The sequence below is a fragment of the Equus asinus genome, chromosome 13 (genome assembly GCF_041296235.1).
Source record: "Equus asinus isolate D_3611 breed Donkey chromosome 13, EquAss-T2T_v2, whole genome shotgun sequence".
NCBI lineage: Eukaryota > Metazoa > Chordata > Mammalia > Perissodactyla > Equidae > Equus > Equus asinus.
In genome coordinates, this window is record NC_091802.1 from 18,159,573 (window position 1) to 18,186,306 (window position 26,734).

The 26,734-nt window shown below is 54.1% G+C and overlaps 2 protein-coding genes across 2 annotated transcripts; both read left to right on the forward strand.

Annotated features, from left to right (window-relative positions):
- The first annotated feature begins 3,747 nt into the window (after positions 1-3,747).
- Positions 3,748-5,053, forward strand: BHLHA9 (basic helix-loop-helix family member a9). Its single transcript, XM_014826914.3, has one exon. The coding sequence runs from the start codon at positions 3,882-3,884 to the stop codon at positions 4,551-4,553; it is 672 nt and encodes a 223-aa protein (XP_014682400.1). The 5' UTR covers positions 3,748-3,881; the 3' UTR covers positions 4,554-5,053.
- Positions 5,054-10,989: 5,936 nt separating this feature from the next.
- Positions 10,990-26,525, forward strand: TRARG1 (trafficking regulator of GLUT4 (SLC2A4) 1). Its single transcript, XM_014827048.3, has 3 exons — positions 10,990-12,325; positions 22,146-22,278; positions 23,716-26,525. Exons 1-3 carry the CDS (start codon positions 11,939-11,941, stop codon positions 23,727-23,729), a joined length of 534 nt encoding a protein of 177 aa, XP_014682534.1. The 5' UTR covers positions 10,990-11,938; the 3' UTR covers positions 23,730-26,525.
- The last annotated feature ends 209 nt before the right edge of the window (positions 26,526-26,734 follow it).

A 26,734-nucleotide genomic window follows, 5' to 3' on the forward strand; every position in this document is an offset into this window, starting at 1 on the left:
TCCAACATATGGGTAGTGATGTTCTAAAGTTAATGTGAGAGAAGAAAATTGTGTGCAGTCAAAATTATCCTTGAGTAAGATTTAAATTGCAGTATACAAGGCATTATGTATGTAACCCGGAGCAGTCATTCTTATGCAAGCTGAAATTTAATAACCACTGAGCTGGGCTCTGGAGGAACAAAGATACATCTTTCTGAACATTCGAACCACTTTGCTGTTAAGACTGAATTTTGAATTCGATAGACCTGGGTGGGGTCGGAGAAGTTTTAAAATGCCACTGCTGCCACTGCAACCACACTTTGAGAACAACACCTTTGACAACTGTCAAACCACCCCCCCCCCCCCACCCCGGGTGGCTGGGGTGGGTGGGGAATTCTGCAGATTTCTATTTGGCTGCAAGGTTTACTTCCTTCTATTTTAATATTGAAGCTCTGTAGACTTCACTTAATGCACGTGTTTGTGGCTGTTGACGCATGTGAAAGCCTATAGCACCGGGCCTGGTATTTAATAGATGATCAATATATGTTGACTGGATTTGAATATAGAGCTTATTTCATCAGACCGGTGTGGAACTTCCAGAATTTCATGAACGTCTTCACGTCAGGGATTGTGCCATTGATTCAACATTCAGCGAATATTTCCTTGTACCTACTGGGTACCAGGCACTGTGCTGGGAACCTCCCCTCCCGACCTCCCCCTGTCCAAGTTTTCCCGGTGTCAGCCAGGTTCTCTTTATTCTTCACACTCGGTTGAAACCATCTGAATATCTTACTGACTTTTGTATCAAAGGGCAGAGGCCAGGCTCTCAGACCCACAGGTGGCCAGTGGGGCTGTTGGTATTGGGGGGTGGGGGAGAGCCCGCTGAGTCGAGCATGCAAGCACAGCCCAGAGTTAAGAGCTTGGTGCTCTAACAGGAGCCACACCACCTGGTTTGAAATCCTGGCCCAGCAACAGCTCAGCCCTCTGACTTGGGGCAAGTTACTCAACTCTCCGAGTCTCGGTTTCCAGTCTGTAAAATGGGCATTATAATAGTGGGGCCTTCTGTATAGGATTGTTGGGAGGCTAAGATAATGTATGTTAACAAAAGCACTTAGCACCATGCCTGGCTTATAATAAGCACTCCATAGAAGCCAGTAGCAATAGCATTAAGATGATTTTTGTTATTATTACTAATTATGACCAAGCAGCATCCTGCCCATGGCGCGGACTGTGAGCCCTCACTACAGGAAGGAAAGGTGCTGGAAGCCGTTTAATCTTGTTAACACCCGACCAGCACCCTCCCCTCAGCTCCTGCTCTGCCCCAGGCAGATTCTCCCCTTTGTGAGGCTGCCTGGGGGTCAATGGGAAGGGAAGGCCTCCTTGGATGGGTCGTCTCCATCCTTCGTGGAGATGCAGGTGCTCTGGGCTTGCCCATCTATTTCCTCCGGATCATGGGTCGTGGACTTCCCGGGAACACCGCAGGGGAGGGAAAGCCTGTTAATAACCACACTCAAGTCGAGGTAACCCTTCAGAGAACCAGATGCAGTATTTCTTGAGGCCCACTCTGCACCAGGTTCCATTCCATTGTGTCCTCTGAGGCTGGCATCACTCCCATTTTGCAGGTAGACAACTGAGGTTCACAGCTTTTCCCAAGGTCTTCATGAAAGTGGCAAATATCAGAGGAGTTTAGATCCAAAGCTTCTGTTTGTGACCCTTGCACTGCTCTGTCCTACACTCAGGGCCAGCTTCACAGGTGTGGGACCTGTGCAGCAGCACAGGCCCCAAGCCTAGAAGGCCCCAAGCTCAGTTTGATGCTCTGCTGTCACCACCTTCAAATTCTTAATAATTTGGAGCGAAAAGCCCCACATTTTCGTTTTGCACCGGCTTCTGCAAATTATGTAGCCGGTCCTGCCTACTCTCTTTTGTATCGAGGATGTCTTCAGTGCAAAGGAAAGGAAACTGAAGTGCAGACAGAGGGACATGACTGGCACAAGGCCATGTAGCAAGCTGGTGGCAGAACTAGAACCAGGTCTCTTGAGCCCCTGTCCAGTAGAATTCTCTGGAAACACTCATGTGTCCAACTGTGCCCTCGATGGGGAAAGCTTCGGAAGGAGCCAGTGGCTGGGCATGGGTGGGGGTGGGGGTTGGGAAGAGCTCCCATCCACCAAACCACCTCTCCCCCGTGGCCGTTCTGGGACTGAAAGGTCCACCTGCTCCCTCCTGGTCTGCCCACCTTTGACCCCAGGGCCCGGCTTTCCTAAATGGCTGAGCGAGGCTGATGAGCAGGGCAGTGACTCAGTTCTCTCTAGCATGGCACTGAGGGGCTAAGTGACATGGGATGGGGTGGAAGCACAGGTGGCTGTGGACTGTGACACTCAGGAACTGGACTGTCTGCTCTTTGACCTAATTCCTTGCCCCTCGTCTGAGACCCAGTGAGACTGACATCCTGTAACTCGAGCTGGGTGGGTGGACATGAGCGCTCAGACATCTTGGCCCATGCTCTGTGTAGAATCCTGCTGGAGGCATGCAATCTGTGTGACTGTGTGTGTGTCTGTATGTTGTGGGGACGATGGAAAACGGATTGAGTAGAGAGAAAACATCCAGTCCTAGCTGCTTCCTTTCACTTTTTAATTTCCCAGATACTGCAGATTTGGGGACGAGAGCCCCAGAAATACAAATGTCCTTAGGATGCTTTACAGTCTAGTGGGCAAGACAGACAATAAAACAAATAATCACACAAATGAATACCTATATTTGTTTCCTAGTGCCCTGTTCTTTTTCTCCATGGAGCAGTTTATAGTTTGAAATAATGGGGTTATTTGTATACTCTTTGGCAAGATGGACACGAACTCCATACCCATCCCAGCGGACGCCCCAGCAGGCCTTGGCTGTTTGGAAGCATTCAGATTGTGGCTGGGAGTGAGACTGACGTCTGTGCTCCAAATAAGTCTCTGTGGATGCCTGAAGTTTCACTGGGGGGCTTTCTCTAGGATTAAGCAGTATTCCTTTTCTGAGACCCTGTTTAAAATTCAAATCCTTGTGGATGGGGATGGTGGGTGGGTTCACTGAGTTCATAACATGGCAGGGCTGTCTCATGAGACAGGGCTGCCCAAAGGTCTTGGACCCCAAAAGACACTCCTGATGGGTACCACGAGGGGAGCCAGAGGGCCACAAGATGATCTCCATCATCCTCTGCTGCTGACTCAGCCCAGCTCTGTCTGCAGAAAGAGGAGCCGGAGGGAGGTAGGGGAGAGGAAGGCCAAGTCAAAACCCAAACCCGGAATCCTAGCGGCCTTTCTGGTAGCTGACGAAGCTGAAGCTCCAGGTCTGTCTTACCTGCAGGGCCCTGCCTGTCACCTCTGCTCCTCCCTCATCCATCCTGCTTTCCTCAGTGACAGCTCTGTGGTTGCCCACAGGACTTGACAAGAACTTTCCAGGTTCTTGAAACTCAGCTACCATCTCCACAACCTTTCTGCGTGCCTATCAGCTCCCCTGCCCAGAGGCCAAACTCGGCAGTCTCTTTGGGGTTAGAGGAAGAATGTGGAACCCAGCCACCCCAGAGAGGCCTGGAGTAGGCAGAGCAAGTTCTGCCTGGCTGCTGGAGCACTGCCCCGGGCGTGGCCGGGCTGCCCGTCTGGTCCCCTCGCACAAGAATCTGCATGCTTCTTCCCTTCCCTGCTTCCTTCCTCTTGTTCCTCCCTCGCCAACCTACCTGGAGGCAGGTAATAAAGCAGGAGGAGGGAGATGGATGGATGGGGAGGGCAGAGAGCCACGTGGTGCCATAAAGCCCAGCTATTGAGGGGGCCGTCTGGGGAGTGTCCAGCCTGCAGGAGTCAACGCTCAGAAGGTGGACTGTCAGCCTTGTGAGCCGGAGCTGGAGCATCAAGGCCCGGGAGGAGGCCATGCACCGAGGCACACCAGGACCAGGCCTCAAAGGCCTGAAGGGGGCCGAAGGCTCCGCTGAGGACTTGGGGGACTCTTGCCTGGAGGCCGGGAGAGATTTCGGGGTGCTGAGAGAGAACGGCGCGCCCCGCGGCCTGGGCGAGGCAGAGGAGGTGGCGAGCAGCAGAAAGCGCGCGCGGCCGGTGCGGTCCAAGGCTCGGCGCATGGCGGCCAACGTGCGGGAGCGCAAGCGCATCCTGGACTATAACGAAGCTTTTAACGCGCTGCGCCGGGCGCTGCGGCACGACTTGGGCGGCAAGAGGCTCTCCAAGATCGCCACGCTGCGCAGGGCTATCCACCGCATCACGGCGCTCTCCCTCGTCCTGCGCGCCAGCCCCGCGCCCTGCTGGCCCTGCGGACACCTGGAGTGCCACAGCCAGGGCGCGCGCGCCGAGGGCGCGAGGGATGCGGGTTCCAGCTCGCCGCGGCCCATGCCGCTGCCCGCCGGGCCCAGCCTTGCGCGCCGGGACCCCTCCGGCCCCTTCGTGCCGCGCTGCGCCTCGTGCTCCCCGCACACGCTCCTGGGACGGCCCAGGGCGGTGGGCGAGGCGCAGGGCTTGGCCCAGACCTCCCCCGGAAATTGGCGCCGGTGTCCGGGGGCTCCCTGTGCCTGGCCGCGGGGATACCTGTGAGCAGGCCCTGGCCTGGGCTCCCAGCACTCCTGACCTGGCCACCGAGCGCACCCGCGAGCCTCGAGGGAGGCCGGCCTGGGAGGAGCCAATGGCAGGATGCCTACAAAAGAGAAGACTGCGGAAAAACGTCCCTAGCTGAGCAAAACTGAATGGGCTGAGGCCTGAGGGGGAAAGGAAGCAGCCTTGGCAGTAGGAAGGAACTCCGGAGCCAGGGGCAGCACTCCCTAGCCCCCCACAATCCGAAATAGAGGCGGCAGCTCCGAGAACGGAGCGGGACCCTCCTGGGCTTTCTTAGAATTGGACTTGATGAACGCTTCTTGGAAAGTGACCTTTGCATTCTTGCGCCTTTGAGTCCTATTTTCTCTTGCTGCTTTTTAGGAGAATGGGGGCTTTTGGACAGGGGGACTTGTGTGTATGGGAGTGTGGGTGGCCCCTGGTGCGGTGTGATGGCACAGTGTGGGGTCCCTGCCTGTGCTGATGCCCCAAGTCTGTGATTTGGGAGGGGCAATCAGAAGCAGCTAAAATAAAAAAGAAAACCTATCATCTCTCTCTGCTCCAAGGACTCCACCGGGCTCAGTGGCCCAGGGTGGCAAGAAGGTCTGCTGGGTTGGGGCCTGGGGCTCATCCTGAAAGGGTGGGCCCAGGCCTAGAGCCCACAGGTAGGTACTTGGGGGCTCTGGTTCATGGCAAGACCCCAGGTATGGCTGAGCACTGTGAGGGGCGCTGTGGGAGGGGACACTATTTGGAGAGGAAGTGCTGAGCCGGGAGACTAAGGATGTGGTCAGCCTCATCTCTAGACCCCCTGCAGAACTGCTGTCTGTGGTGAGCCACAGAGAGGGTGGCAATGAAAGCAGAGTCGGGGCTAGTCTCAGAGAAGGAAGCTGAGGGCAGGGCCAGAGTGGGGGCCAGTAATTCTTGCCTGTATCTCGAGTGATGGGTTCATGGAGCTCCTAGAGAAGAGTGGGCCACTGTAGCCAGGGTCTCTGTCATGACGGGCAGACTTGGAATCCAGGAAAGAGTGTGAAGAGGGGATTGAGGAAAGTGGGGCCTTGGGCCAAGGCTGCTGAGGAAGTGGGAGGCACAGCCAGCCCCCAGAGAAGTCTGGAGAGCTGCTCTGCATCGAAGATGAGCACGCCTGAGCTGGTGTCTGGCTTCACTCAGGCTGACCGGGCTGATGTTGTAGGTGCTGCTTTCTGGGGTGAGGACCCAGATGTGCCAGGAGAGGGCTGAGGGCTCTCTGATCTCCTTAGAGAGCTGCGCTCTTCACAGCTTGGGGAAAAGTTACACAGCTCAGAACAGAGGACCCCACAGAAGCTGGAGAGACACCCATAGACGCCCAGGAGAAGTGAGGGGTCCCCAGAACAGTCGAGGTGAGGCTCACCACCGTAATTAAAGATGTCTTTGCTTTCTGCAAGCAAGACACTGGCTGGCACACTTGGCATCCTGTCCCCAGCCCACAGGCCTTAGGGCTCCCCATTTCACAGGGCAGGTGGCTGTGACACAGATCACAGGAAAGCTTTGACTCTGGTGCAGTTGGGTCATTGGGTCCAGCCGGGAGCAAAACATGGGACTCTGGCCCCTGGCCTGCGCACTGAGCTCTCTTTCTCATGGAGAGGCAGTGCCACAATCTGACAGTGGAAAGGAAAGAGCTGGACCAGCCTGGGACCCAGTCTCTGTTCTGCCACTTACCACATGTGCGACCCATGGCGTCACTTAACCTCTCTAAGCCTGCAGTTCCTCACCTCTGACACAGACAATTCCACCTCAGGGTGGCTGTGAGCATTAAGATTCGTTCATAGTGTACAGTTTCCGGCAATTAGGTGTTCCACAAATTGTTACTCTTCCTATATTATTGTAATTTTATGACAGACCAGCCTGGACAGTGCTTCTGCCTTGCTTCAGCCTCAGGTTTTTATTCTCTGGAAACATGATAAAATGACCAGCAAGTCCTGCTTTCCTAAGTTCCAAGATGGAAAGAAACAGGATTCTTCCCGCCCAGTTGCGCGCCCTGCACAGGAGTGGTGAGGGTGCCCCCTGCAGGTGGAAGCGTGAGTGTGCAGGGCCTGCCAGGTCAGCTGGAGGGATGGGAGAGTATGTGTCCCCTCTCTTACCACCTAGGGAACCTTGGCAAATCTCCGAGCGGCTTTGAGCCTTGGTGTTCCCATCTGTAGAATGGGCTAAAATTAGTACTTACATCATGGGCTAGATGATGCATTTAAAGCGTAGTGCCTGGCTCACGCCAGCTCTCCCTAAGTGGAAGCTATTAAGACATATTCTAGTCGCAAGGTTGTCAGAAGGAGAGAATGCAAGGGAAGGTGTTTTATAAACCAAAGTCCACAACACATTTGTTATTATCATTGTTTTATCAGGGCTATTTGTTTGAGTGCACACGTCTGTATATTTGCATTATGATATGTATTTGTCCAGCATCCTGAGATTCTTTGGCATGCACGCATTGCACGCATACTTGCATAGATGTGCGAATGTGTGAATGTTTGTGGGTGCATACGTGTGTACATGCATGCGTGTAACAGGTACCCCTCCTCCTGCTGATTCTTTAGGTGAGCCTAGGCCAGAATACTTTTAATTATGTGCTTTCCAGTTTTCCTGGAATGCTTCCTTGACATTTTTATCTGCTTCTGAAGACCATACCTGTTCTCTAAGATGGCTGATTTGCAGTGGAGAAAAGATAAACCTGTGATTATTAAAGAAATGGAAGTTATCAACCGAGACCAGGTAGATTTGTCCAAATATAGAGAAAAGTAGTTGGTATAAGGATAAGTATTAAATGAATATAAAAAGGAAAGTACTAGAAAGAGAAAATACATATGTAAGGCAGAGCTGCTAAAACTTATGGCCAAAAGATACGAAGGACTGATACATATAAAGACGGAAATTATCTATCTATCGGGTTAGTACCAACAGTCCACTCACATAGTGTTCAAAGGAGAGAGAGAGTTAACATGTAAAGGGCAGGGAGCAGTAACGATCCCAGAACCTTTGCCCAGGGCTCTCCTACACTCGGCCTCTTGGCCTCTCTTAGGAAGTCTGTGCCTTCCCACTCCCCCCCTTGTTCTCTCTGCCTCCCCCACAGGGAACAGGACCTCACCTCTTTAGCAATGAATGAGACATACTAATAAATATAAAAACAAATAGCAACTGTAAGACCCAATGTCGTCAGGGATGTGGAGACAAGGGCACATCGACAGATTTCTGGTTGTACTGTGTACCTGTCCCTTTTTGGTAGAGAACAATTTGGCAAAATCACAATAAAAATATTCCAAGGGAGGAGTCCAAAAGGAAAAACAAATTTGCAAAAAGATGGTCCCAGCAGCACTGTACACAACAGTGAAAGATTTGAAACAGCACAAATGCCCAACCCCAGAGGCCTGGCAAAGCAAACTGTGGTATTCCAATGGAATGAAAATAATGGCGAGTTAGAAGAGCAGATCACAAAATGGTCTGCGCCCACTGATTCTAACCGTAGACAAACGTATGGGTGGGTGAACGGACCTACGGAGAATTGGAGGGATGTGAACAGGGTTAATATCTGTTAGGTTCTTCATAATTGTTTTTTAAAGGTGAAAGATTTGTCTCCTTAGGGCACCTTCAAAGATGAACAGGGAAATGTTTGAGCAAGGACAGCAAGGACCAAGCGTCTTGAGTGGATTCCTTTGGAGGGACCCCATCTCGCTGGATGTGAAACTAGGGTGCTTGCTGATGGGCACACGATCACATCGTTTCCCTCACACTTTGCACGTGTGTGTGTGTGTGTGTGTGTGTGCGCGCAGACACCTGAAGGCTGCTGTTACCCCTGGAGCAGGTGGGCCAGGCCCAGGAACGCCTCAGTGAGGAGAGGAATTTGCTTAATTACTCCTGCCTCGTTAGCCCCCGTAGGGTTTCCTGGCACCCTGACCCGGAAGGTAAAAGAGCTGTGGGGCATAAGGGGCTTGTTACCTGTCCCCCTTGGACTAGGCTCCAGTTTACCCACCCTTCTGAGGTTTGCTTCCCTGCCCACTCCACTCCTCAAAGGACACCCCCAGTACGCAGGTCCACTTTCCCCTCCACTGTTTACATCTCAGCATCCTTCGTGCTCAGGATGCGCTAAGGTTGGGGGCTGGCAGAGGTGGAATTAGCGTCGGTGTGGGCACACCCTGGGTGCTTGGTTGGTGCTTCATCTTCCTCTGTTTCATCCAGCCATTCTCAACCACCTGCCAGGCACTGGGCTAGGGAGCTGTGGGTACACCTGCCCCCTCCAGGACCTCACAGTCCAGTGGGGAAGGTGGAAAGAGAGGGGGTGACTTTCTTCGGTTCTCTGTGTCCACACCAGAGAGCAGCAAGGCCAGCCAGCTGTGGAACAGGAAGGCCAATCCATCTGTCTAGCTGCAGGGCCTCACGGCTCAGACCCCTGAGGCAGGCAGGCCCTGTGATGGTGGAAGAGGAGGCGGAGCTCAGCGACCCGCTCTAAAGGCTGCAGCTGGCCCAGCTGCTTGCTGCTCTGCGGAAAATGGGCCCAGGGTTCCCAGATCTTCATGTTAAATGTCTGAAACCCCAATTTTTATGTGAAATGGATTTCTAAAAAAATACGTGTTGGGTCAACCCTGTGCAGGCCAAACTCACTTTGTATGATGGGTATGGCCCACGGGCCTCCATTTAAGACCTCAAGTGGGGAGGCAGCACATGCAGGTTGGAGCAGAAGCAGCTGGCTGGGTAGGCTGAGCAGCCCTGGAGCCCAAACAGGATGCTTCTCCCCACCTCTCCCTGCTCCCGCAGTCCCCTCTCCCACTTCCGGTCATTCCCCTTATCACCATCAGCCGCTAGATGGCACTGTGAGCCCAACATCTTGCAGTGGCAGAGAAACCTAGATCCCAAGCGCCTGAACCCCAGCCCACCTGGTAACCTCACTGCCATGAGCCACCCTGAGGTCTTCTTTTTCTTTTCTCTTCGAGTTTTTATTAAGCCAAAAACGGTCCTTTATGTCAGGTTCATTCTGTCCTCTAGGCCAGTGCTGCCCAATAGGAGTATAATGCAAACCACCTTTTAAATTTTGTAATTTTCTAGTAAGCACATTTTTAAAAAGTAAAAAAGTAAAAAGTAAAAAAGACAGGTGACATTAAGTTTAATAATGTTTTATTTAGCCCAATGTATATAAAATATCATTTCTACATGTAATCAATATGCAATGTATTCACGAGATACTTTATATTCCTTTTTTTGCACTAAGTGTTTGAAATTCGGTGTGTTTTATACTCACCGCACATCTCAGTTTGGAATAGCCACATTTCAGGGGCTCAGTAGCCACAGTTGGCTAGAAACTATGGCATAGGGCTGGGCAGCTGCAGGCCCCATGGAAGGCCTGAGTGCCCCCACCCAGCGTCAGCTTCCAGGTTGTATCAGGGAATTCTGTCCATGCTGGGTACTGACTTTGAGAGCAAGGGTCTTGGGGACCCAACTTGCCACCCTCTGCATGAGGTCTCATATTTAACAAGGCATGAGCACATTTCTGGAAGTTCCTAGGCAGGGGAGCCCAGCTCACCCCCCCCACACCCTGGCCTGGGGTGGGCAAGAGCCTCCCTGAGGACAGAGCTGAGGGCAGAAGGCCTCAATCTCACTGCCCTGGAGGCCTGCATTCTGTGAATAACAGTGGGTTTCTTTTATTGAGCAAAAATTCTTGCTTTAAAATAGTCAAATGATCAAACCAGAAAATTTGCCCCAAAGCCACACTGTTTTACTATTTTGGAAACTTATTTCCCTCCAGGTGTCCTTTCAGCTCCCAGGTGCCCCCTGGGTCCCAGCCTGTGGCTCCTGCTGCTCTCCTTCCGTCTCCTTCCTTCCTCCCTCCGTGGCCAGTGCTTCTTCTCTTTGTCTGGTCTCACTGCCATCTCCGCCGTGGCGCTGCCCTTGCTAGAAGCAGCGTCTCTGAAGCCAGCTTGATACAACCCAAAGCCATTTCGTTCCACTAACATGGCTCATTTTGCTTCAAGCCAGCCCCCAAACCCGGACCAGGGGTTGAGGTCCGGTTGGGATACAGTTTGAGATGTGTCTCTCCATTTCCAGGCCTCGGTTTTCTCATCTGTGATATCAAAGGATTTGGACTCCATGCTCTCTGAGACTCCTTCCCACCTGTAACTTCCCGCCCCCCACCCCGTCGTGCATGACTCTAGGGTTTAAACTCTTTCCAGCACCCTCCTCCAAAACACACACACCCTGGTGGCTCCAAGTCCCCCTTGTAAAACAAGGAGAGAGAGAAAGGGATGCAAGGAATAGCAAAGGAGGCAGAAACCAAGGGAGGAGACATAAGAGGACAAAGACAGAGCAAGAATCAGAGAGGACAGGCAGCCAAACCGAGGCCCTTCAGATCTGGCAGCTGCCCGGAGGAGCTCCCAAACAGGAGGGATCTTGGCCAGCTCTTTAGCACAGCAGAAGAGCTCTAATGGGCTTGAGATGCGGCCAACGCTTCCTTCCTTCCGCCTACTCTGCCCCGCCCCTTGCTGAGCTGCTCAGAAACCCATTCAGAGGGCCCTCCTGGTCCAGACAGGATCCTCCAGGGGCCTCTCCCTCCCTTCTGGAGCCAGGAGCCAGGAGCCAGGGTCTGGCCCCCTGTGGGGGCGGGAGGTCAGGGTTGAGGTGGGATGCCATAGGTCCAGAGCCCAGCGTTTCCCCGACAGGTAGGAGGAAGCGCGAGCTGCTCCAGTAGAAGAGAGGCGGAGGGCTGTTTCCCAGGACAGTTGAAGACACACCCCTTAGTGACTCCCTTTGTCTTTTTCCCCATGCAGAGCCCCCAGACTAGAGCAGCAGGTCCTGGGACCACAATGGAACCAGAAGCAGCCCCGAGTCCCTCAGGGCTGGCCTGGGCTGGGCAGAGCTGGGCTGAGCTGGGCTGGGCACAGGGAGAACGCTGCTGGGCGGTTCTCAGAGGAGAGGGGAATTGAAAAGGAAAAGCATCTTTGAGGAGGGCAGGGGGAGGGAGGCTCTGTGGCGCACGCGCGCGCACACACACACACACACACACAGAGCCTCCCTGACTTAGCCTAAGCCTCACTTGGGAGAGGAGCATTCTTCTCTCTGCTCTTGGAGCTGCTTTCTGTTGCTTCCCCGCCCATCTGTGCTGTCAGCAGCACCAGCAAAGTTGGCCTCAAACTTGAACCAGGCTGAACTTGATTCCAGCTTCCAAGCTTCCAGCTTCCAGGAGCTCCGTGGGGGCAGCAGGCAGGCCCCAGCCTCCAAACTCAGCTGGCCTGGAGGAGCTGACCCTTGCTCCCCTAGGTGATACCTCTGCCCCTGACCTGTAGGCCCCTAGTCTGGGCTGAGGAATGGTGCGCTGAGGTCCTTCTGGAGCCCCTCGTGCCTACTTGGAGCTTGAGCAGCCCGAGGCTCAGGCCAACATGGCCAACCCTGTGCAGCCTCAGTTTCCCTCCGCACGGGAGCCAGGCACCACCTCACCCCTGGACCTGCAAGAGATGGAAAAGCTGCTCATCAAGGTGGACGACAAGGATGACAAGTCCCTGAAGCTGTCCAAGTCCCTCTCGGGGGCTCTGGACCTGGAGCAGAATGGCCATGGCCTGCCCTTCAAGGTGATATCCGAGGGGCACCGGGAGGTGACACTCCCCCGGTCACCCTCTAGGGCCAGCTCAAGGCGGGCATCTTCCATTGCCACCACCTCCTATGCCCAGGACCAAGAAGTCCCCAAAGATTATCTCATCCTTGCCATCGCCTCCTGCTTCTGCCCTGTCTGGCCTCTCAACCTCATCCCCCTCATCTTTTCTATCATGGTAAGTGGTTCACTTGGTTCCAGGGGCAGGGACGGGCCCAGGGGTCAGCAGGAACCCCACGCCCTGCCTGCGGTGTAGAGGAGGGAGAGCTGGGTGCCGGGGTCTGAGGAAGACCCCCTGCCTCAGCTGGCTACCACTCCCCCTTGGAGAGGGGGCCGGGGGCCAGGAGAGCTCCTTCATCTTTGCTCCTGGCCAACACAGCTTGACTTTGCACACATCCCTGCTGGGGAGGGGACCCCAGGGAACTGCCTAGAGCTAAATTCTGATTGCAGAAAGAGAGCCAAGTTGAGAGTCTTGCCTTTTGGGTGGGTAGGGTTGTCCCGAGGAGGCATTTCTGAGCGGGAGTGTGTATCAGCAGAAGTTGCAGCCGGCATGGGGTCCCAGGGCTCCGTGTTCTCAGGAGGGGAGCCAACCCCTCCTTCCCTGGGGCCACCTGGGCATTCTAACAGCCTCTGCCAGCTCTGGTTTCCAAGGGCCAGCAGTGGCTTCCCTCCCACGTACGGAGGGCCCCTGGGCCTGGCTCCCGGGAGGGGCTCACGGGGAGGGGTGTTCGCAGGCTGCTCCTCTGCGGGGGAGTTCCCACTGGGGCCTTCTGGGACTCGTGGTTGCCCTGATTTCAGCATTTGTCTGCAGGGTAGGAGAGGTTTGGATCAGGGGTAGAAAATGTGAGTGTGGGAGGCCATGGTTGGCCTTGCCAAGGAGGGGCATAGGGGCTAGTCTTTGCTCCTCACACTCTTGTACTGTAGGGTTTTGAGCAAATTGTCTTGGATTGTCCTCAAACCAAGCCATTTGGATAGAGCTATTTACAGAAGATCCACAGAAAATGTTGGTAGAGGTCAGCAAGTGACTTTTGAGGTCCAGGAAGGAGAGAGACTGGGCAGGCAATGACTTTCAGGATGAGGTTGGAGCAGGGGAAAGAAAATTGCCAGCCCCAGGACTGAGGACTGGGCAGAGAGGACCGTCTGCCTCCCTCTGGAGTGACTCCACCGCTGAGTCATCTGTCACCGAACCCCCAGGAGCTGTGGTCACTCCCGCTGCCCCCAGGCTGTGCTCTGAGAGACCCCCTATTTCCTCATACATGTCCGTCCACTCCACTGAGCCCAGTCTGCAGCCAGGGAAGGCTTTCCGACCCCCATCAAATCCAGGACCACCTACCGGGGCGTCGGGGGACACTGGCATCATTTCTGAGTCTGAGGGACTTGGCACGGGTGCAAGAGCCAGGGCTGGGCAGGACGCAGGGCGAGGCCTTTGAGGGACTCCTGTGCTGTCTGCTTCACTTGAGGATACCTGGGGCCAGAGCCAGACCCCAAGGGTGCAGCCAGTGGCTCTGGGCAGGGCCAACCTCTTGGTTACGGGGAGAAGACCCAGGAGGGGAGACAGGCTTTGGGGAGGGAAACCACACAAGAGCCCAGAAGAAAACAGTCACTAGAATCTGTCTCTTGGGGGTGGGGGGGTGGCAGGGGACAGGCTGCGTAGGGGCTGCCTTTGTCCAAAGAAACCTCGGCCCAAGGCTGTGAGACCACTGAACCCACCCCTAGGGCATTTCTACATCCTTTGCAGGTCCTTGAGTCAGGTCTCACGGTCACTGGGCCCTGGGTAGGGAGTACAGCACTAAACCAGACACCTTGGCCCGTTCCCAGGAGCCTCCAGTCCAGTGGGGAGAAACTCGTAAACAGATTCTGAGAACACGTGGCAGGAAGCGCCCATGCTAGTCAAAACCATAAGGTATTGTGTGGCCTCAGGCAAGTCACTCAACCCTCCCTTCTCCTCAGTATTCCCATCTGCAAAATGGGTGTCACCATAACCCCTACGTTATAGAGCTGTGTGAGGGCAAAATGAGATGAGCCACACAAAGTGCTGAGGAACGACACCCAGCACATAGTAAGCGCTGTTATACGGCAGGTCCCAGTGATGCAGTGGCAGCTGAGTGTCCCCCTGGTGGGGGAGGGGAAGCCATCACAGGTTTGTTGTTCTTTTTTAGAACTTTAGATATAGTTCACATATACAATTCACCCGTCTAAAGTGTACAATGCAATGGTTTTTAGTATATTCACAAAGTGCAACCATAACCACAGTCAACTTTAGAATATTTTCCTCACCTCCAAAAGAAACCCCGTATCTTTTTTCTATCATCCCCCTCTCTCCTTGTCCCTCCCAGACCTAAACAACCAAATCTTCTTTCTGTCTCTATGGACTTGCTTCTTCTGGACGTTTCATATACGTGGGATCGTACAACATGTGGTCCTTTGGGACTGGCTTCTTTCCCCGGGCAGCACGATTTCAAGCTTTGCCCCTGCTGCAGCGTGTACGTTGTAGGGTTTGGAGCCAGCGAGGGGCACAGTCAGATTTCCATCTTGGTGGATCAGTCTGGTGCAGGGTGAGAGGAGGGTCTGAAGGGGCCCCTCTGAGCCTGGCATTTGGGAGAGGGGACCTTTGCAGGAGCACAGGTGAGAGATGAAGAGGTCTGGACCATGGCCATGGCAAGGGACAGAGCAGGTTTCTGGAAACCTTCTAAGAGTTGGTAACACAGACATTCAGTCAGTCGACCATTCACTTGCTATTTTGCACGGAACTAAGTGGTAGAGGATGACTAGGCTTCCTCGTGAACGAATGTGCCTCTTTTATGAACCAGGCACCCTGCTAGGCATTTGGGGAGTGGACGGATAAGACCCAGTCTGTCTGGCATGGCAGAAGGATGTGGGACTGTGATGTAGGGGAGATGGGCAGGGGCCTGTTCTAGGAATCTAAGTTTTATCCTAGTGGCTCTGAGGAGCCCCTGGAAAATTTCAAGCAGAGGCATGATGTGGTCAGTTCACATTTTAAAATGAACACCCAAATGCATTGTGGCATATGAGCTAGAGCAGTTAGGACTGAGAGCAGGAAGACCCCACAGGAGGCTCTTGAGGTAGTCCAGGCAGGGGTGGTGGGGGCCTGGACCAAGGAGCGGCTTAGAAGGTAGGGCCCTGGTGAGAGAACTGTCAAGGAGGCAGGAGCGGTTCTTGCTCTAGACTCCTGGTTAGCCAACTCAGAAACAGCGGAGCTCTGGGGACTATGGCATTTAAGGGGTGAGAAGAGGAGAGAAAAGAGTTTTGAAAATAAGATTCCAGGAGGTGGGAGGAAAACTGGAAAAGAAAGACACCTAGGGAGGAGCGAGTTTGAAGGAGGGAGCAGTCAAATGCGGCAGAGAGATCAGGTTCAATAAGGATGGGACAGTCCACTGGCTTGGCCATTTACAGACCCCTGGTGACCCTGGTGATGGAGAGACTTAGGCCAAAAGGAGAGAGGTGATTGGGGAGGCCAGTTTCCTGAAGAGTGGAGAGATGCAATCTAGAAGAAGGACTCCTTCCCCGGGAGCCTGGAGGAGAGGCCGTGAGGAAAAAGCAGATAGAAATACTCAAAGGAAAGGGCGTAGTACATGCCGTTTGGGCTCCATGCCACCAGGGGCGTGGAGGGCAGGGTCATTGGCTGAGAAATAAGGGCTTGATGGGAGAGGAGAGGTGACTAGGGGCAGACAGGTCAATGGCTTGAAGGCTGTGCTGAGGCTGGAGACCAGGGTCTGAGTTGTTATCAGTCTGCATGGTGGTGTGGGTTTTTTCTAGCTATAGGTATAGAGTCACAGATGTGACATTGGGCCCACCCAAGGCTGGGGATGGCAGAGTTGCCATGAGGGCAGGGCCAGGTGGCACAGAAGATGCTGGCGAAGGTGGCTGAGATGATGCACCAAAGGATCAGTCTGGACTGGGAGGGAGTGAGGCTGGGAAGATGGCCATAGCCTTGGAGGAGACGGTCACAGGTCTCAGAGAAGTCAAAGGGCAGGTGCAGGGGATGAGAGAGATATTGGGGGTTTGAGATTTCAAAGGAGGAGCCAGGCGGGGTGATGGTGAGGGTGGAGTATAGTTGTGGAAATGAATTTCTAAAGGGAACTGTTAGGAGCCTGGGAGAAGGAACCTGAGAGAGCCCAGTGTTGAGGGATAATATTCCTACCATTCACTACATGCTTGCTAAATATTAGGAGCAGGTCCAAATTCTTTACATATATCATCTCATTTCATCCAGACTCTGAACCTATGAGGCCTAGGTATTGTTATTCTCATTTTACAGATGAGAAAATTGAAGCACAGAGATGTGAAATGACTGCTGGTAACTGGGAGCCCAGGATCAGACGCCTAGGACCAGAGTTCACGTTCCCACCCATTACACTAACCTGCCTCCTGGGAGTCGGGGAGCCCAAGTGGGGAGCCTTATTGGGTGTGCCCACAGCTGTCTCCCCTCTTCTGGGAGCCAGTCTAGTTCACAGGACCCTCCATTCCCCAAGGAAGGAAGGGGTCAGTTATTCATCTAGGGCTGAAACACTCGGTCCCATGCAGGGGTGAAGGGTGGACAGAGAGCATGGAAAGAGTAAGTCTCCTGTGCTGGTGTCTCCAGGTCCTGGGGACAGACTTCAGAACTCCTTATCTGAGGTCCCCCTGCCGGTTACCAAGTGAAGGGTCAGGCCCTTGACCCCAGAGTGGAAGGAGACCCACAGCCCTGACAGCCTCTCTAGAGCTTCCCGTCTGCAGAGCACGCCCTGATAGAGACTGGCAGAGTCTGGTTAATTGTTCCTATTTAACAAGCAAGGCAACTGAGGCATGCAGAACGGTGCCTTGCCCATGGTCACACAACTGGTGAGAGGCAGGTCAGCTGGATGCTCAGTTCATTGTTCTCTGCATGGCCCCACACTGCATCTGCCTCGAGGGGCAGGGATGGTGTGTCCCTCTCAGGAAAGCCAAACCTTTCAGGCACTTGTGCCGGGAGGGAAGAATTCCACTTCCTTCTCGTTTTCTCTCTCCCTCCACCCCCTGCCACCAACCGTTCCCTCTGCTCCACTAACTCTGACAGTGGAAGACTAGTGGACCAGTAGCATCCTTCCCACTGTGGCTTTGACAGGGGCCTCCTGTGAGCAGGGCTGGCCAACCAGGACCTCTACCTGAGGAGCTGTGATCACAGGTGTCCAGGCCCACCATAGCCTTCTGTGAGCCTCCTGGCATGGCCAGGGCAAGGCTGGCTTCATCCATTTTACTTCTGGGTCAGGCTGGGAAGTGGCCATGTTCCTCAATGCCAGCGAGGTCTCCTGTCAATGAGAAGAGCTGGACCCCAGGCGGTAGGCCTTCCGTAGAGGACAGTGATAAAACAAGCTTCAGACAGACCTGGGTGTGCATCCCAGCTCTATCCCTTGTAAGCCACGTGACTGTGTCCAAATCACTCAGCCTCCTTCTTTAGCCTCAGTTTCCTCATCTATAAAATAGGTGTAAGAAAACCATCGACCTCATTGGGCCATTGGGAGGATTAAATGAGCTGATGTGTGAAAGCACCTGGCATAGAGTAAATGCTCAATAAATGGAAGTGGTTGCTGTTATGATTAATGCTAAATGAAACCTGGCAATGTCAGAGGAAAGGGCAAATCTCCCATGGACAGGCAGTGCTGACTTCAATCAATTTTGGGTTAATGGAGTCTCACCCCTCGTTATACTCCCTGGGGGAGGTGGGCAGCCCTGTCTTTGGTTTTGGGGGAAGGCTCTGAGCAGTCCCTTCTCTGCAAGTTGTTCCTGCCCCACCTGGAGTGCCGCAGAGATCTAGAGCAGCTTCAGTGCTCCCTGTCTTAGGATTTTTGGTTACCTAATTATTTAACCGATGTGTTGCAGGCTGACTTTCAATCATTTGTGCATCTATCCATTCACTCAGTAAGAGTGCGGAGCCCCAATTGGGGTTGACGGTCAGCTGGTACACAGACATATGGCTTAAAATACTGACACACTGCTGAATTGGCTGCTAAATGGCTGTTATCTCAAGCCCCTAAGCATCCCCAATCCCTTGTATCCACCACTGCAGCTGCTCTGACTCCTTTCCTGTGACCCCGCACCAGGCCTCCCCAGTCTCCAGCAACTGGGGGGTTAACTTGTAGTCAGGGTATTCCAGAAACAATTGCAGTGTTGCAAAGAGAGGGATGTGAAGGGGCATGGGGAAGCACATCCCTTTGCTTTGACCTTCTGGGAGATGCTTGAGCTCTGTGGAAGGACTGGTCGCTGATCGGCCCTGGCACGTCTTGTCCCTTCTCCTCAGATCTGCTGGGCTTGGCTTGAAACTCGTGGGTGGAGGAAGCTCTTTCCTGAGAAGTTCTGTTGCCACTTTCCTCTGGCTGGTTTCAGCCTCGAGCAGCTCTCTCCAGCATCTTCCCCACCTCTCCCCCTCTTCCTACCCCCTCCCTGCTCTCAGACTTTTATCAATGTCTGTCAATGATCTATTAACCTGAATTCATTTTTTCCCCTCACCATTCCCACAGCCATTGCAATCAGAAGTGATCTATTAATTTACAGTCATTACAACCATTCCTGCAATTATTACTATTATGCTTTCAACTTGAGCCATTTTGTATAAGGGGAAGATGATGCCACTAAGTGGGGATGGGAGAGCAGCTGGTAATTTGCTCATAAAAAGAAGTGAAGGGTCTTTCATCCCTAGAGTCAAAGGATGGTTCTTTCATTTGGTAACTGATGAGGGGACTTCAGAAATGAGTGCCAGCTAGCAGCGAGGAACTTCTATGTCTAAAATTAGGGCTCTACTCTTAGAGACAGGGTACAGATTGTACTCCCTCCATTGTACAGATCAGAAGTTTACACTGCACAGTGTGTATAAAATGTCTGACACAAGAAAGCAGCCACAATCTGGTCTGCTCTGTTCCATCAGGCCATTTCCACTGCATCTCCTTCAACAGTGTCTCTTGGACTCGAAGGAACATGTGTGACCGGGATGCAGGACTGAGGGCTCTGTGGATAAAGAAGAGAGATTGGGCTTCGTGTGACTGGAAAAATTACCTCTCACTCTCACCTCCCCTACCCTGCTTCTCATGCCCAGGCAACCACTCGTGCGCCTCTCTCCATGGTCCTGAATCACTACTGCGTGCACAAGTATTTCTTTGGAAAGTGGGGGACAGGACTCATCCCAAACCCTGAGCCCTTCTGCCCGCATGCCATGCTTACATCTAATGAGTCCCTTGACTCACGGTAGACCCAGAATTTCTAAAGTCACACTTCCTAGAAATCCCTGAAACCTTTCAGTATGTTGCCCCCTCTTCCTTCAATGTTGCTTTGGTGTTGAATTCCTGAGTTCAGTGACCTGGGCTGGCCATGCAGAGAGCTGTAAGTGGCATGGGTTAGTGGGTGGGGCCAAAGCCCAGATACCAGTTACCTGTCCTATGGGACCTGTTGCCCTTATTTCTTTCATGAATCTTCTATTTTCATGAACCTCCTTTAACTTTGAGCATTCCACTGGCTAAGATCAGTGATTAGAAAACAGTCTCTCTTCTCATTCTTTTTCTCTCTTCTTTTAGTCTTTACTTCCTCAAACATTTACTGAATACCTATGGGGGCCTGTTCCTAGGTTACATAAGAGGGATACCAAGACTGAGGCTGCATGGTCCCTGACTTCAAGGAGCTTATAGTCCAGAGAAGGAGACTGACACAGCCACAAGAAATAATAACACAAGGTGGTAAGGGAGAAAAAGAGAGTAATGCAAGATCCTTGGAGCCCCAAGGAGGAGATGATTAATTGCTTGTGGGAACAAAGGAAAGTTTTACTAGAGGTGACTCTTGAAGGATGAGGAGGAGCTGTTGAAGTGGCAATATGGTAATGAGGAAAGGCATTCCAGCAGAGATATGGTACATGCAAAGACACTGAGACATAAAGATGTATCCCTTTTATGAGGAGTCACGTGACCAGGCTTGCATTTGAAAGACCTCACCTTGGCTGTTAAGAAGAGGTTGGATGGGGGCAAGGCTGGAGCAGAGAGACCAGTGAGGATGAGGCTGATGCAATCTCCAGAAGAAACAAATTGAGGGAGGTGGCTAGGGCAGTGTAGTTAGGGCTGGAGAGGTAGGGATGGACCTGAGGGACATCAGAAAGGTCAGAAATTCATACCTGATTGTATTTGATGGTAGGGAGAGACAGAGAGGAAGTCCAGGAGGAGAGATGCTAGGATTCCCTCCCGGAAATTGGAGCTGTAGGAAACAGCCCTGTGATGAGGCTTTGCTATTCATGGTGCACCCTGCCAGAGAGAGGAGCCTTGCACACTGCTGCATCCTGGGGACCTAGCACAGTGCCTGGCGTACATATCTGTGGAGTGACATGGTCGGGTGGGCAGTAGAATGGAGAGGAAGAGAGCTTAGAGGCAGGGGGATCCTCAGGAGGCTGTTGTCCCAGCTTAAGAGACAAATGGTGCCTGGAACTATTAGGGCAAGTGCCAGGGACCTAGAGAAGAGAGTTGCAATGGAATTGACAAGGAGAGGATACTGATGAGTTGGGTAGGATGGGAGAGGAGTTGTCACGGAGCGGGAGGACTCCAGGCTGTTGCCAATAATTGGCGCTCTGGCACGTGGAAGGAGGAGCACAAGGCCAGGAGCAGATCTGGGAAGTAGGAAGCTATGGTTTGGGGCAAAGCGAGTTTGATGCCATGCTGTGGCAGAGAGGTGGCACTGGTGGCAGAGAGATGGCACTGGCCTGGAAGGAGCTTGGAACAGGGAACCACGGGGTAGGGGTGGGGGATCAGTTAGAATTCTGAGAGGTAAAGAGGACAGGAGCCCGGCGAGGGGGACACCCCCATAAAGAGAACAGAGAAGAGAAGGGTCCCTTCTTTGGACTTTAGCTTCTTTAAAGGTGGGCAACACTGCCAACCTCATAGGCTGATTCTGACGTTAAATGAGATAATTTGAATACAGTCCTTAGAAAGCTGCCCGACACAAACTAAGGGCTCAGCGAATCATCGTCATCATCATCATCATCATCATCAAAGTCCTTCATTACATTTCCATGCTGAATCAGGAGCCTCAAAGGAAGTAAAATAACCAAATAAGTGGCCTGAGGCCTTAAAGCCCTTCAGTGGACTCCTGCCTGTGCCCGTTCTAGAAGTCCAAGAAGCATCAGGGAGTTCTACAGCGGGAGGAATCTGGAGGTCACGGGCCAGCCCTGGCCAGCAGGTGACACCTGAACCATCACAGGGGTGCCGGGCTTCAGATCCTTGGGACTTATCTCCTGCAGAGCCACCCCAGGCTCCTCTCTGTCCCCTCCCTCACCCACCCTGATTTCACCAAATTAAATAGGGCCAAGAAAAACCGAGCTCACTGAGAAGGAGCGAGTATCAAATAGGGCCCCTGCGAAGCCACATGTAGCTCCCCGCCCGCCCAGGCCCAGGCTTCCCCCTTCAAACCCCAAACACCTCGCCTTTCTGGTGTGATTCGACAGTGCGCTCGGTTGAATGAGGATGTGGTCCCTGATGGGAAACAGGGGGAGGGAGGAACACTGTGATTTTTTTTCTTTTGTGGCAAGAGGGAGCTCAGAGAGGAAAGGAGACAGGAACATCAGGCCATAGAAAAAGCCACAGGAGCTGCCTGAGGATCTCAGTGAGGCCGCAGCAGCGAGCCTCTGGGGCTGGCTTATCTGCTCCAGCCAGCTCAGCATGGCCTGGACCTGGTCCGTCCTCTCAGGCCCTCGGTCTCCACTGTACTACCCTGCCCCGTCACTGTCCTGAGACAATGCCCTGCATTGCTTGGTTCTGCATCCAGCTGTCCCCAGCCAGGGAGGGGCAGGCTTGGTTAGGGGTCCCCACAAGAGGTCTGGGCCACTGGAGTCCAAGCCACTTCTCCAAGAGGATCCCGCTTCCTCTCCCCGAGGGCGGATGCTGGAGTGTGGGCTGCAGTGGGGAGTGGGTGTGTTCCGGAGGCCCAGGCAAGGGACCCCCGTGGGGCTGCTGAGACACCTTCCTGAGGTCTCTGCCATCCTCTCTCTGCAGTCTCGAAGTAGCGTGCAACAGGGGGACCTGGACGGGGCCCGGAGGCTGGGCCGCCTGGCCCGGCTGCTCAGCATCACCTTCATCATCATGGGCATCATCATCATCATCGTGGCTGTGACTGTCAACTTCGCAGGTGAGGTCCAGCTGCACAGAATGGAGGGAGCCAGCTTGCTTGGTGTGAGGACTGTGGAATGGGGTAGCCCACCCCTGTGGGACAGGGGGCGGGGGAGGTAAAGTGAGTGGGGGCCACAGGCCGGCCTCTCGCTCTACAAAAGCAAGCCAGTCCCCGGCAGTCACCAGCTGCGTGGGACTGACTATCACACCTGGAGAGTAGGTCAGTAGGAACGGATGGGGGAAGAGCATGGGCCTAGGAGGCAGAGGCGAGGAGCTTGGCCGGCTCTGTGGCCCTGGGACCTGGGCCAGTGTCCGTCTGGCTGAGCCTCAGGGGTTTTCATGGCTACGGTGTAAGAGGAAACCTCCAGCACACAGGCTTTTGTGAGCCATCACCCAAGACAATGGATGTGACACTGTATAAACTGCACGCTGGCCACACAAGCTTCCCTGCCAAGACAGCCAGGACATGCCGGACGTGGTGTGTGTGGTGGCATGTGGTGGAAGTCAGGAAGTAAGACTTCTGTGAGCATCCAGAGGTGGCCTGGGGAAGTTATCCAAGCAGGGGAGCCATTTTCAAAGGTGCCTCTCAGCCACTCACAAGGCCCGTGCAGCTTCATGAGTTTCTGGGCTTGTTAGGTCAGGGTTGTCTGTCCCCCTGCCTCCACACACTCGCCTTGAGAGAGCCCCCCAGCATCTCTGCTCCTGCAGTGATCAATCTAGGCTTTTCCCCTAGAGACCTGCTCCTCCAAATGTGCCCCACGGACCAGCATCAGGGACAGCTGACACCAGGAACCAGAAACGCAGAATCTCAGGCCCCACCCAGACCCAGAGAAACAGAATCTGCATTTTCATAAGATTCCTGGCCCAATCATTAAAGTTTGGGAGACACTGACCTAAAACATGGGATGTTCAACTTGAGACAGAAAGCTGGGGACTCCGGGGTCACGGGCCACCTCGGCCACCTAGGAGAAGGAAGACTTCAGGTTTGTAACCAGCCTTCCTGGGTTCAAAATCCACGTCCTCCACTTTCTATCTGAACTGAAGCACGTTCCATAACCTGAGTCTGATAGACGTGCAGGCACGTGAGAGGCGGGAACCCACCAGCCCGGGGCATCCGCCTCACTCAGAACCTCCTGATGGTCCTGCTCTTCATCCTTTGAGCTGTGATTCTTTCGATGGCAAGTGACAACCGAACTCAAATTGGCAGAGGGAATTGTTTAGCTTTCACTAAAAAATGCAAGCATAGATGGTTCTGTGTTCAGGGGTCACATGCCCCGCTCTGAATCAATCAGCCAGGCTGTGGTCCTCACACTGGCAGGAGTTGAGTCCCACCAAGAGCCCAAACCAAATGATCCCCGTCACCTTTCCCCACTAGGAAACAGAAACCCAGGTCCATGAGGACTTGAAGACTCGTGTTCTGAGCTCGCTTCTGCCATAACTGTTCTTTCCTTTACAGTTCAGCAGAAGTAGAAGGAACCAGGGCACTGTGCTCACGGAGGCAGGCCCAGGCCAGCTGGAATGCTCCAAACCCACACACCCCACGCCCCACGGGAGGACAGGGCCGTGACCGCCAAGCACCCACCTATCCCCAAGCTCCAAAAGCACAAACTCGGAGGAAAACCCCCAAGTCACCCTACTGTCAGCCCACATCAGATAGGAAAAGTGAGAGGAAGAAAGGAAGGAAGGAAATTAAATTAACTGTGAAACCGATGAATAATGTGGCGTAATCTCATGGGCTCGTCCCCACAGTTTGACCCCAGTGTTCTGGCTTGTTCCTCATTCCCGTGATTTCCTGGGATCTACCAAGCAGCATCTACTGCCAGAATGAGAAGAAACTAGCCCCACAAAGGAGACGAAGCATGGTGGGGAGAGAAGCAGCACCCTCCCTGTGTGTCCGATGCCCGGGAGCAAAGACATGGGACATTATCTTTTGTATTTTTCTTGCGGGGATAAAAAAGACCGTTTGCACGCCCTGTGCCACATACCTGCTGCGTTCCCAGCCAGTGTCCAGAGCTCAGACGCTGAGCTGCCCCTCAGCACACACCCTGGACCCCCTCAGGCACATGGGATGTGCAGCTACCCCGGAAAGAGGTGACAGTGACATTCATCGCAGGGCGGAGGCACAGAGAGGGATGTTGGTGAAGACAAGAACAGGGTCAGCACGACCCTCGGATGCTTCCCAAACTTTTCAGCCTCGGAAATATCTCTGCTGAGAACTCTGGTCCTGGAGCGTCTCCCAGGATGACCTAGGCCTCCTCTTGCTCCTTACCTGTGTGTAGCCTGGGCCACCAACCAACCGCCCTGGCCTCACCCCGCCCCCTGCTCTGCCAGTGAGGAGGAGCCTGGGCGTGAGCTCTTGCTCTGCCATGGCCTCCCCCATGGTCTGGGGTACAAACTTGGGGCCCTATGCAGAATGGCTCAGGTCCCCATGCAGAGCGGCTGAGGGTCTCCATGCAGAGGCTCAGGCAGGGCCTGGGCTCCGGCTCCCAGCCCAGCTGCATTTGAAGCTTCGTGCCTCACCCTGTGCCTCTGGCCCTCCACACACAGCTGAGGCTTTCCGTGGAGGAGGCTTTGGGACAACCCCGGCGGGGACTTCCCACGGGCTCCCAGGCTCTTAGCAGTGTTTGTACTGCCCGCAGGGGAGTGGGCTGGAGAGTTTTTCTGGAAGTTTATTGTTTATTGGGTCCAGAGAGTTCCAAGACAGAGGGAAGAGCTTGGCCGAAGGGTCCTGTCTACAGGAGAGTGGGGAGCCCGGGGTTTGGGGATACACTCACATGCCCGGAGGCAGGGGCGGGACATATGGCCTCTGTCTCAGGACCTAATGGGACGCCTCAAAGGAGCTGAGCAAGAACCCTCGGGCTCCTGCCTGGTTTTCGGCCCCAAGATTCTCCCCGGACTTCTCCCTGGTGCAGGCTGTGCCCACGGGGCCCTCTCCTGCTCCGGCCTCCCCTGCTGGCTTCAGCTCCCAGACCCTCGGGGAGGGATGCTCCAGGTTTCCCGCCCTGGCAGGCCCCGCCCAGCAGCCGGGTTTACTGTGCATCGTGGGAGGGCAGGTTCTCAGCCACAGCCAGAGTGGCCTCAGGTTGGCAAGGAATGTTTCCCCTCACCCGTTCCGGACCCTTGTGCCTCCTCTCAGGTCCCCCGCCCATCTCCCCCCACTTCTCAGAGGCTCCTGGGAGGGAACCTGTTAGCACAGAGGCTCTGTCTGCCAGGAGGGGCTCTGAGTCCCGAGTGCAGCTCTAAGCCTTCTAGGAGGGGCTGCGTGACAGGGGAGGTCTGCAGGGCCCAGGGCCACTGGGTGGATCCCTCTTGGGCTGGTGGTCCTGTGTCAGTCCCCTACCTGGGGAATAAACTCCAACCGCTCCCAACCCTAAAGGAGGGGCTGGCTGGGTTTGCTTTATGGGGCCTTTGAGGCCTAAATAGACATGCCTCTCTTTGTCGGGGGAGGGAGGGAGTGAGCCCAAAATATTTGTGTCACTTTTGAGGTCAGGTCAGGCCAGGGGAGATGTGAGGTCTATGGAGCTGGTGGTTGTTCCCGGGCTCTGGAAGGAGGGATCATGAATTGGCAGTTTCCTGGCAGGCCCCAGGGTTTCCCAGCTTCAGCACCCCCGGGAGAAGAGAGAAACGAGCAGATGGGTTAAGCCTGGTCTCCTGTGAAATGTCGGCAGAGGTAGGACTGTGGCCTCTGAGTGCACAGGGCCTCTCACACACCCAGACCTGCCCCGCTCCCCCCAGGATCACACCCACACACACTTGTTCATACCCAAAACCCAGAAGAGTTGAGAAAGACAGAAGCCACCAGCAGAGCCGAAGAAACAGGCACAGCTGGGACATCCTTCCATTCAGGCAAGAACGACTTGAGAGTTTAGTACCAAGGATGGAGCTCAGAGGCCTCGAGGTGTGTGGAAGGAGTAGAGGCCCCAAGAGCCCGGCCCCTCTGGTAGAGAGGAGCACAAACCCCAGGACCAGAAACCCTTCAAAGATAAGCCTGGGAGGGAGGGCCCCGCCGCCCTGCCCACAGCAGCCTGGCTGCCCCAGGCCTCCTTGAAGCTGGAAGGAACAGTGGCCCTGCTGTCCCAACTCCATCTCAGTCCAGCCACTGGCTGCATGAGCACTACGGCCCAGCTTGGGGCGCTGACCCAGCCTCTCCAGTGTCCCACAGGGAGCAGCAAGCGCTGCCCCTCACCACCCCGGCACCGCCCTCACCAGTTCACTGCTCTGTAGTTCTTGGCATGGAAAGAAATAAAGCTGACCGTATGTGCACACTGTGGGCCTGTGTTTATGCTGCTGGGGTCAAGGGGTTCCAACAACTGGGGGGTGTCCACTCAGCCTGTCAGTCCCAGGGTCAGGCTGGGAGCTGGGCACTGGGAAGCCTGGAAACACTGGGGCCCCGTGGCCACCTCAAGGCTTTCCCCTGGGCAAGTCATTTGTTCTCTCTGTGCCTCAGTTTCTCCAGTGAGTAACGCCAGTCCCAC